Raw genomic sequence first — 12,148 nt, 5'->3', positions numbered from 1 at the left:
GCAAAATGTTGACATATATATAGCTCTGTGGTAACTTGAATGTGTGTGCAAGTACTAATTTTTCTGCTTAAAATATTTCATAATTGTTTTCATGTATTTTGCTACAGGGTCTCACTATGCAGCTTGGACTCAGTGATCCTCCTATTTTCGGCCTCCTTGGTGGGATTAGAAGTATGTGCCACCATGCTTGCACTTGATTGCCAGCTCAGCATGCCTGGGTATGGTGCCAGCAATGGGGCCTGTGCAGCAAGTGGTACTGGGGATCAAACCCTGGTTCCTGTGCTTGCCTAAGCTGGCAATTAGTCTGCTGAGCTATCTTGCTGGCCCTGAAATATTTCATAACTTTTAAAGTTTTAATTTTTGTAAAGAAATAAAACCAACCACTGTACTAGATGATTTTTACAGTTAACTGTTAGTTCTCACAGCACTTATTATAAATTGTGCACACATGGCTCATGTTCACTGTGGTCCATGTTTTCCCTTCACCAGGTAATAAATCCTTGAATTTTTCAGTCTGGAGATTATGGTCTCTTCAATAAGCATGTCACCCAGCAGAAGCATTTACAGTAAGTACTTGACAAAAACAACTAAATAGACCTCTTCCCAAAAACTTCCGCACTTAGTACTTGATGTTATTCAGTAAATTAAGCAATCAAATCTCCAGCTCCTCTGATTCTCTTTCTTCAAATCCAAATCAGTTTTTTGTTAACAATTATATCTAACATCTTTCTTCTGTAGATTTTTCTGATATCGATTACTATTCCAAAATATCACTGATTATATTTAGCTAAACTGGGTCCTAATTCCTTTATAAAAAATCTTTCCTATTTATTTTTGAAGCTGATTCCTGAGTCTGTTCTTGAATATATTTCTTAAAATACACTTAGAACTGTTTTTAAGACTCCTCTGACTTAGTTTTTATTGTTTGTTTGTTTTGTTTTTTTTGTTTGTTTGTTTTGTTTTTCCCAAGTGAGTTTTTCTTTTAATTCCTTTCCTTAATTTTACTCATTTTGCTTGCTTCTCTATTTCTTTCTGTTTGGATACAAACATAACTTTAGATAATTTCCTATAAAGTTTGCATTATGTTCAGAATCCAAAATTACTGCTTTACAGAAGATAATTGTGTGTAGATCTTAAAAAGGAAGGTATGTAACTGTAAGAATACAACCAACTAAGTAAAATGTTCACTTGAAAAGGCAACCTATACAAGAAAGTGTGATATGAAGGTTTAAAAAATGTTAATCTGATAAATTAAGAAGTATAATGTGTACAAGTAGAAAAGATTCTCACATGAGTGGTCTGACGAGATGTTGTGTGGAACCAAAACAAAGTCATCCGTGTCACAAGAAGAGTTCTTGCTACTAGTACTGGCAGAATCTTTAGACACTTGCAGATAGTTGGGAGGACCCAATGGTGGGGAGGATAAGTTTTCTTCCTGAATATGCTGCATATCTGAAAGGGACTAAAATTAATAACATAAAATTAAAACTGACCTAACAATAAAATGCAAGGCAGAATAGCCATTACACTAAAGAATATTTTTTTTTTCATATAAGGGGGCAGAAAGTTCAATTCAACCTATGATTTCCAAAAAAAATCTTTGAAAAATCTTTCAGAAAAGCAGTTTAAAAGTGTTTTCATAAAGACTTCTATAATGTTTCCAAAAATGACACTTAAAATATATACCACTTATCACATGTGCTTGTTTGCTTTCCTTAAGTTTTTGGGTGGGTGAGTTTGTTTTGGGTGCTGCGAGTTGAACCTAGGGCCTCATACATGCTAGACAAGCACTTTACCATTGACTTCATCTCCAGCCCTTTTTATTTATTTATTTTTATTTTAGACAAAGTCTTGCTAAGTTGCTCAGCCTGGCTGGCCTGAAGCTTGTGATCCCCCTGCCTCAGCCTCCCAAACAGCTCTGCTTACAGAGATACACCACCATGCCTTGGCTGCATGTGAACTACATCTTTGCAACACCCTCATCCACAAGCTATGACCTCACAAAGCAAATACTCAATAACTATTCATGCAACAGATAAATATGTCCACAGAATTCAATTTAATTATATCCAACACACAAAAGAATTCTAAATCTATTCAGCATTTAAACAAACAATTAGACATAACTACCTATGTCTCTTGACCTACTTCAAGAACTCTAGTGATAATTCCATTATCTCTTAGGGTTTTGTGGGGAGAGGGTAGAGACAAGATCTCACTATATAGTGCAGGCCAGCCTTGAAATCACTCATGTAGCCAAGGCTGGCCTCAACTCACAGTGATTCTCCTGCCTCAGCCTCAGTGCTAGGATAACAGGGGTGCGCCACCACACCTGCATAGAATGTTTTTCTAAAACAATGATCCTTAACTTCTATAAATTCTTCATAACTTCTATGTCCCTGTCTAATCTTTCCTTCTATTAAAAAAAAAAAAAAAAGGAAAACACTACCTCATGCCTTTTAAACCCATACCTTAAATACCCAATTCAGTCCTGTTGTTCCTTTGAGTATCACTGTGCCATGAAATCAGTGTCAACCCATCTTTGTATGTAAGGCTTATACATAAAACTCCGTAACACTTGTTGAAAACATACGTAAAGGGATAGGAAAAGTGGCACTAACATTTACTAAGGATCAACTATGTGCCAGGCATTGTTCAAAGCTTTCCATGTGTCATCTAACTCCAGTCTTATCCCAAGTCTCATTTCACATTTAAACAAACAAAAACCCACATGACTAGGTAATATGTCCAAGTTCACAAATGTAAAAGGTACAGTTAAACTGAGATATGATTCCAAGTATCTGACTCCACAATTTCTTGCCTATAGTTTAGGGAGGAATTTTCTCAATTTCTCCTCCTAGTGAGACTCTGTACCAAATACATTAAAAAACAAAATCAATTTCTTCTGCTATTCACAAAAGTATCTGCATCAACAACTATTCTGGTCCTCTTTTCTTATCTTCTGGAAAGAGATGTTTCTTTTATTCAAAACTAACCTCTCTACCTTGGCTCTGCATTCTATTCATCCTTACCTTCCTGAGGATATAGATCAGTTTCTGACATTTTCACCCTCTCTCCTTATTGTATTTTTTCTCCTTTCTGCACATAAACATGCTTAATTTTTTTCACATTTCATATTTCTACCACCCTCTGATTCCACCACTTGGTGGGAAGGTAGTAGTCCTGAGTTAGACCTCAGTCCTTTTCTTCACAACTGTTTCTTGAAATTTTCTATCTTCACTGACTCAAATTCTTCACTTATATATTCCTTAATCAACCACAATCCATTTTGGCTTTCAGCTCATCATTCTGTCACCAACAAGGTCTCATAGCTCCTTACTTGCTGCTCTCCCAAAGTCAAACAAGTTTCGGAATCTGTGAATCTTTTACTTTCACTCCTCCTTTTTCTTTCCTATTGATTCCTCAGTTAATATTTTTGTTCTCAAAATGATGATAAGCATTGTAATAGTCTCAGTTTATTCTCTCTCTCTCTCTCTCTCTCTCTCTCTCTCTCTCTCTCTCTCTCTCTGATACCAGGGATTGAACTCAGGACCTTGCACTTGCCAGGTAGGTGCTTAAGCTGATGAGCTATCTCCCCAGCCCTAGTCTCAGTTTATTCTCATTTCTCTAGTAGAGAGTACTCTGTGCCTCTCTCTAATCTAGTCTGCTCTGGAAGAAGCTAGCTAAGATACATTGTAGACCTTATCATTCATAGAGTTAAAAATCATTTAAGCTATCAGCATAGCTTTTTTTTTTTTTTTTCTTTTCAGAATCGGGGATTGAACTCAGGCCCTGCCTTATTCTACTGAGCCATCTCCCCAGCCCTATCAGCATAGCTTTAAAGATAGTTTAAAACACTCTGGCATGAACTTTGTCAAGATGCTACTTCTGCTTCCCTTTTTGCTTTATTTTCATCATATCACCAATGTTTCCATATTCAACAACTGAACTACTGAAAAAGCCTTATTCTTTGTGCAAAGATGGGGAAATTTTGCATCTGAGTTGTCCAAGATGGCAACTACTTGCTATCTATGGCTCCTAAGCACTTGCCATGTGGCTCAATTTGACTATTTTACGTTTCACTTAATTCTGTAAGTTTAAATGTAAGTGGTCATGGGGAGCTAGAGAATTTCCTGAATCATACTTCTGATTTTATGTATAGGAGTTCCTCGGCCTACAATACCTTTTCTTACTTTTAAAAATTAATTCACTTTGTGTGTGTGTGTGTGTGTGTGTGTGTGTGTGTGTGTGTGTGTCTGGCTCAGCCCACTCTTTGGTCGGGGCTGGTGCAGTCTGCAGTAACATCAAACCAAGTTATCTCACCAGCCCAATGTAGTTGTTTTTGTTTTGCTGTTTTGTTTCTCAAATATTCTAGAACAACACTGGAAATTATATATTTTTTCCTGCTTAATTTCTCAAATTCATAAGAATATAACATATGTCTTACTAACATATCTATTTGGTTTGGTTTGCAGGGTTGCCCAAAAAGGGTTTATGCCATTTTTAAAATTTCTCTCATCCAGGTATGGCGGCAAATGCCACTTGGAGGCAGAAGCAGGAAGATCCTTTGGGAGTTCAAGATCAGCCTGGGTTACAAAATGAGCTCAAGGCCAACCTGAATTCCATAGCAAGACTCTGTCTCAAAAAGACCAAAAAAAACCCCAAAAATTCTCTCTTAGCAATAGGCTACTTCCCCACCTGTTTTAACCAGAGGCTTTTAGATTCCCTAGTAAACAACAGTTACCACTGCTTGAATATTTAGCATGGCCAGACACGGCAGTAAGGTCTTGTGTTCCTTTATCCTTGAAGAACTCTAAGAAGGTACCTTACATTCACTTCATGTATGAACGAACAGATTCAGAAAAGTTAAGGCACTCATCCTAGTTAGTACAATAAGTAGGAGATGTAAGTGTCCCTATGCTGAGTGCTGTTAAATCTGAGTTATTGAAACTGGCTAACAATTTCCTCCATATATAGCTCCCTCACCTTCCCATTATTACATACAGTAGAAATATTATATGTAGTCAGAGCTAGACCCTCAAGAAGTCAGTGCAGATGATGATAACACATTACAACTGTGGCTGGAAGCACATCTGTTGAAGGCCAGGCCTCAAGATAAAGATGGCCTACATGCCTCCCTAAGGCATAAGCAGTAAATTGAAAATTATACTATAATTGGTATGATCTAGTTCAATAAAGTCTAAATACACATCAGTCATCCAAGTGGGTGACCAGGAGTTCCCAATCTATCCCTTCTTAAAAGGTCCATGTTTTTTCTCTGTATACTTTCTATGTGACCTGCTTCCCCAGTAGATCAATATTACCTAAGTGGCTATACTTGTCATCTTATTGGTTGATCACAGCTTTGATTCATGTTGTACTTCTGATTTTACTCTGTAAAACTTCTGTGAAGTAGGGGTCACAGCAATGTACTTTCAAGTCCCTTCCAGTCTCTCAGGAGCTATCACTCTCAATAAATTTTTCCTACTCTTAACCTAATTTTTTCCTTAGAATTCATTCTTCAATTTTGGGGAACACAAACTCAGCCTATCTGATGTCTAACAGGTTGGGAGTTCAATTTACTTCCCCTATATCTTTACCAGCAAAATTCAAGAAATTCAAGTTTGCCTGGCTAATCTAGAAAATACAACAGCTGACGTAACAGGCCTGGGGCCTTCATCTGTGGAAGTCTCAAGGCCACAGAATGCAACAGAAAGGGTAAGGATTAATGTAAAAAATCACAAAAGAGAAGGAAAATGCTAAGAAGTAGTGACCACAGTAATCAGAAATCCTCAAGATAAGAAAGTAACATTTAAATTGGAAGGAACACAGCAAATTAAGGAAATGGCTTGGGAACTTCAAGAAAAAGAACAGGTGTGAACAACCATAAAGGGCCAGTGATCAAAATTAAGGAAGACTAAGCCAGTAAAATGTGGTTGCAAGGTCACTGTGTTATACACAGATAAATTAGACACAAAAATTATAAGCAGTCAGATAGGGCTAGCCTTGAAAGAGTCAAGACAAAAGGTAGTAATGCATTATGACTATGAACAGAGACAATCTATTAAAGGCCAGGCCTCAAAATAACAACAAAAGGACCAAGCCTATATTCTCCCTAAGGGATAAATGACATCACCTGGTCTAATAAAGTATAGCTAGCTATCAGTCATCTCAGTGAACAACCAAAACCAGATAAAGGTGGATGTAGTGGCACATGCCTATAATCACAGTACTCAGGAGACTGAGGCAGTAGGATTGCCATATAAATTCAAGGCCAGCTTGAACTACTCAGACATCCTGATTAAAAACAAAAATCCAGATAAAATAGTTTCTATTCATTGTAATAGATACTGTCGTAGGTATCATCACCAAAAACCTATAAAAAGGTGTAGTATAAGAAGGGTAGTATTGTACTAAGGAAAATGGCCCAGAGAAGTGACATTTTTTTCTTAAAGCTGATTAGGAAGAGAGAGCCAACAGTAGATCCATTTGACTCAATTCTAATTACCTTTTTTCTAAACTTCATGTGCATTAGTGCATTCTATACTATGCATAGAAAGAACACACACAGTATATTTCCAGGCTCCACTTGTGACAGATGCAGTAATACTGTAGGGTCAGAGGTCACAGGCAGAAAAAGGATAAAATAGGATCTCATGAGCTTTATGAAGATCAATAGGAAAACTTATTAAAATCAGTTTCAGTCTTCATAGGTAGACTCTGAAGTTAAGGCAATTAAAAAGACAAAGAAGGGAGAGAGAGAGACAGACAGACAGACAGGCTAGACTTGAGAGAGGAACCAGGCTAAATAATTACTATTAAACGCCTACTGAGGAAGCCAGAAAGTAAAGGACCAGGAAAGCCAGCTCCCCTCACCAAAGTGACAAAAATGCATGGGAGATAAGAGACGGCCTCCTAAAGACTTGTTTAATATGTCTCACACACACATACATACACACACACGTGCGCACCCACACTACACACAAGTTCACATGTCCCCTTTACTTAATCATTAAATAAGCTGCTTTCCTAATAGGCCTTTCTCCTTCAGTTATTCACTGCAAAATGACAGGAAGAAACCAAATGGCCAGAAGGAATGTAGCTGAGGAACCTAGGTTAGAGCAGATCAGGTACTGACAAGCAGCCACCTAGAGAATGGGAAAAATAAACAGTTCTCAATGAAAAGAGCTAGGGATAAGAATTTGTGGGCTTTCAGCTCTGAAGCCCCCTACCACCTCATAGTAACTGTCTATCCTCTTTCTTTTCCATCTTTTCTCCCCTCAAAACCATCTTTTGTTATACTAAACTTTTTTTTTTTTCCGGTACTGGGGATTGAACTCAGGACCCTGTGCTTGCTAGGCAAGCACTTATTCTATTGAGCTATTTCCCTGGCCCTGTTATATGAAACTTTGTAGCTTTTTACTGGCACTGGATTTAATATTGCTGAGAGCTGTGTCTTCAGTAGAGCAGTGGCATGGTGTGACATGGCATGTGAGCTATCCACCCCTGGACGTAACTGTACTAATTATGAGATTATTTTTAATAAAACCAAACTTACTGGTGGAGAGGCGAAACGACAAGGTGGAGAGCTGCCAGAGGAGCTTCCAGGAACAGAGCCAGCATGCGTGGGCACTGGGACTGGGCAAGCTAGGGAAGAAACATAAAATGCTGCACCACACTGTAGTGCACTGTAAGACCTAATACAACACCTATTAAAACTACCACATCTTTGTGGGACAAAAACTTGTATTCACTTTAACTTCCATGTAAAAATATATTACTTACTGAACTATCTCAACTTGAATGTGCAAGGAAAAAAAGAACTACTATTAAATAAACACAATTATAGGTATCTAGAGAAAACAAAGAAATCGTGAAAAGCACAGTGAAAAAATACTTTGTCCTGGGAGCTGTGGACCAAACCTATAATCCTAGCTAATTAGGAGGCTGAGGCAGAAGGATCACAAATTCAAGCCAGCCAGGGCAATTTTGCAAGACTCTGTCCCAAAATTAAAGAGTAAAGAGGGACGGAGATACAGTTCAGTGGTAAAGCTCTTGTGTAGCACATGTGAGGCTGTGGGTTCAATTCCCAATAAAGTACCTCAAAAATTAGTAATACTGTAATATAAAATACTAAGTTTTCCTTCACCTTTCATTAACTCATTAAATTAAAACACAAAAATGGGTACTCACATTTCTTTACTGGAACATGCTCAAGAAAAGGATGGCTAAAAAATGTTTCTGTAATGAAAAATGAGAATGCACTCTTTAAGCAGACAATGACTGGCAGATAGTTAATCAATAATAGCACCAAGGAGGCAGGAGGGAATGGAACTACACTGGAGCCAAGAAAAAAGAAAAAGACATCAGTGACATGAATCTTCATGAAGAAACAGAGTACCAGAAATGGTAAATAAGCAGTTTAATATAAGACTTTATAAAGACATTTTTCCTCCTTTCTCTCCTTAAATTCTGTAAAAGATCCACAATCCACCTGCTTTTTATAATCTCCATGGTTACTACTGCCCTCTAAATTACAGTCTTTCCTTGCTTGGGTAACCAATACCTTCCCTCACACAGTCTATCCTCAAGAAGCAACCAGACTGATTCTTTTTAAAATATTGTATCAGTTTTCCTCTGCTCAAAACCCTCCAACAGCTCCCAAAACCCTGTCTTCAACTGTCCTTCTAGATATTCCTCAAGCTTCTATCCATGCTTCCAGCTCTATGCTTTTGCACTGACTATTCACTCTGCCCAAAAAGCTCTTCCCACAGATATTCATGTGGCTCACCATCTCAAGTTGATCAAGTTTTTGTTGAAATGTCACTTTTCAGTAAGTTTTTGTTGACCTTATTTATAATTTTAAGCCTCACCCAATTATCTCTTCCTTCTTTAAATTTTCCCATAGTACTTAGCGCCTTCTAATATAATACATAATTATATTTTACAATTTATTAGATGTTGCACTCAAACATTTACAAAAATAGTGAACAAAAATAAAAAGTATAATTGATTTTAACTTTTGTCTGAAATCTCTACAGTATCTTTTAGAATGCAGAAAAGAAAAATAAGAAAGCATGCAAAATTTGAAACAATTATTTACCAAAGTCCATTCTATCTTTTTGGTTCCTCTGAAGCAATCCCAACAGGAGGTTAGCCAAATAAGGAGATGTTTCTCTGGGAATACTGTGGGAAAGGAAAAGAACAAAATCTAAGTGGTGAGTTTATATATAGTAGCTACATTACTTTTCCCTTCATTACAGTAAATAAAAATGTACATACAGTTTCATAAATAATACATCTATAATAGTACCATGTAGAAACTTTAGACCTTCAAGTTGGGGGAAAAATAAAGCCTTACATAAAGGACTCTGAGAAATAACATAACTGTGCTGTGCTTACTACTCTAAGAATGAGGTACTTATTAAGTATAGACATCTTGAAGTTTTTTGTTGTTTTTGTCTGCTTTGTTTTGTTGTGGTTCTACTGATTTGAACCTGAAGCCTTCACACAGCCACATTCCCAACCTTTTATTTTTCATTTGGAGAAAGGGTCTTGCCAAGTTGCCCCAGCTGAGCTGAAACTTTCTGCCCACCTATCTCAGTCTCTAAGTGAGCTGGGATTACAGGCACATACAGTTTTTGGTTTTTTTTTTTCTTCTTGTGTTTTCTCTTCTTATGTATAGCTCAGGCTGGACTTCAACTTAAGAATCTCCTGCCTCGGCCTTCCAAGAATGGGGATTACAGGTGTGTGCCACTATGTGCAGCTTGAGTTTTAACATAATCAGTGCTAACAGCTGCTACAAAGTTCTCTATTAGAAAAAGAGCCACCTCTAGTTCTGTCTGAAAAATGGCAGAGCTTAAATAAATACAAGTGAAAAATAATACAATTTCTTAAACTCAGTATGAAAATGACAAAGAAATTAAAAAATAAGAATTTACAAGTCATGGAATAAAACTACAAAAGGATATAAATAGGAATTTACAAGTCATGGAATAAAACTACAAATGAATATTATGGCAAATAGAAAAATAGCCAACTTTACTAATAAAAAGAATAATGCAAATTAAATTAAGAACTAATTATGTGTGAAACATCAAATCTGATGGACTTAACATTGGTAAAAATGTGAAGAAAGGAGCATTTTTTCACACTGATGTATTAAGGAAATCTAATTGGAGAGCTTACCTTTCAGTCCAACAACTCCATTTCTAAGAGTCCCATTTTAAATGTGTAACAACACACATGCTGGCATGCAAATACTCTTTTATTTCTCTGAAGCCTATTTATAGTAACCATAAATTAAAAATAACAGAAATCATAAAATATGGGGCATCTAACTACAGAACTCTAGCCATTCAAAAGATAGCAATAGTTCTCCATACACTGTCTCTGAATATCTAAAATATACTGCAGAAAGGCTGGCCAGATAGTTCAGCAGATTAAAGCTCCGAAAGCTGCTATTTAGGCACAGTGCAGGGAACGGGGTTCAATCCTGCGTGCCATACCAGCCCTGCCTCCAGGGCACACTGAGACCAGGATTGAGACTGGGTGTGGTGACGTACACCTATAATCCCAGCACTTGGGAGACTGAAAACAAGAGAATCACTACAAGTCTGATCTGTAGTGTGACCCTGTACACCTTGTACTAAATACATTTTAAAAAATTAAAATATACTAGAGAAAAGAAAACAAGTTGTAGAGCAATTCACCTAAAAAATAATTCCTCTGAATGTATATGTGTGTATATATATATATAAATATTAGTGTGTTTATCTACTTTATTCATCATATCTAACATTGAGCAACTTCTGGCTCTTCCCTGAAGTCAAAATGACCATGAAAAACAAATTTTTAAAATTAATTTAGGACACCAAGGCAGCTACAATAGTGCAATTAAAGATGCTTAAAGAAGACTTCTAGTACTGCTTCAGAACAGTGCAAGAAAAATGAGCAAATGTGTTTGAAGCAAGGGGAGTATTTTGAGGGGGATAAGGGCAATGTTTCTTTTATTATAACAAATATTTTTTATTTAAACACACACTATATTTTTCAAACATATCTTGTATACAAAAACAAGCACTAAAACATACAAAAATTCCTACAAAAATATTTGGAAAGATACACAGTAAACTCTTTCTATCCCTACAAAGCAGAAAAGAGCCTAGACAGCAATTGACATTCTGCTTTATACAGATACCTATTATATTTGCCTCCCAACAAAGAACACATGTGACTTCTATAATTTTTTATCTTAAGTGTGACATTTAAAAAAAAAGTATAGCACTACTATGGTAATTTTTTACATTTCCTATTTTAGGAATGTTCTAAGGGTGTTAACAACTTTCTCATTTTCTATTATAACATTATCGTCAACTACAAAAAGACTTATGAACAGAAATAAAGCATAAAATTCAAGTAACACTGTGTTCACATATAGTAAAACCCAGTGTAATCTAAACACATACCTAGGGATTAAGCTTCTGTTTTTTTCATAAAACATCCTTAAGTCTTGAGGACTATTGGCCTGTTTAAAAAAAAAAAAAAAAAAGTTTAATATCCAAGGTAAAGGAGGACAAAATTTCCAAGTCATATGATCAATATTCCTACTTTTTATACAGAACATAGGACTTGAATTTGAAAGTGATGTATTGCTAAGGAAGCAATAGTTGAGCAACAGGAAATAATACCCTGAAATAATACACAAATTCTTTATATCTAGGTTCACTATACCTTTTCTGAGGTCAGACTCTCAAAAGATCCTAAAATAGAAAAGGCTAAGAACTTTTATTCAACAGCCTACATGGCCTACCAACAAACACCTTATTTCTGTGTAAAAACTGGGTGCATTTTACCTTAGGACCTTCAAGAGATCCAAAGAAAAGAATTAAATATGTTGCCATTTTATAGTGTCTCCACAGCCTCAAGCAGAACACTTCTGATAAGAGATGCCTGATCATTCAAAATGTCTCTACACACAAACTAGATTGAAAAATTGAAAGTAATTAGTCTGGTTGTGTCAGTGATTCCTCTTTATATCATCTTGAGTAAATGACTTCACTTTGCTACAGTTTTCAGATTTAAAAATCTTTGTACTAAGACATTATAACATGACCACGGGCCGGGGAGATGGCTGAGGGGAATAAGT

The 12,148-nt window shown here is 36.4% G+C and overlaps 1 protein-coding gene across 2 annotated transcripts in view; it reads right to left on the bottom strand.

Annotated features, from left to right (window-relative positions):
- The window catches only part of Ulk2 (unc-51 like autophagy activating kinase 2), a 113,740-nt gene that overhangs the window by 57,697 nt on the left and 43,895 nt on the right, over window positions 1-12,148 (bottom strand). For both annotated transcript variants that reach the window (XM_004646376.3, XM_023706610.1), the window contains exons 9-13: window positions 11,469-11,527; window positions 9,104-9,186; window positions 8,194-8,241; window positions 7,559-7,647; window positions 1,291-1,462 (exon numbers count right to left, since the gene is read on the bottom strand). In XM_004646376.3, coding sequence (XP_004646433.1) covers window positions 1,291-1,462; window positions 7,559-7,647; window positions 8,194-8,241; window positions 9,104-9,186; window positions 11,469-11,527 — 451 coding nt within the window. The remainder of the gene's footprint in view (window positions 1-1,290; window positions 1,463-7,558; window positions 7,648-8,193; window positions 8,242-9,103; window positions 9,187-11,468; window positions 11,528-12,148) is intronic.

This window comes from Octodon degus, unplaced genomic scaffold (assembly GCF_000260255.1).
Source record: "Octodon degus isolate 3935 unplaced genomic scaffold, OctDeg1.0 scaffold00266, whole genome shotgun sequence".
Lineage (NCBI taxonomy): Eukaryota > Metazoa > Chordata > Mammalia > Rodentia > Octodontidae > Octodon > Octodon degus.
The sequence above is the reverse complement of the archived record's forward strand: the minus strand, read 5'-3'. Positions and strand labels throughout refer to the sequence as shown.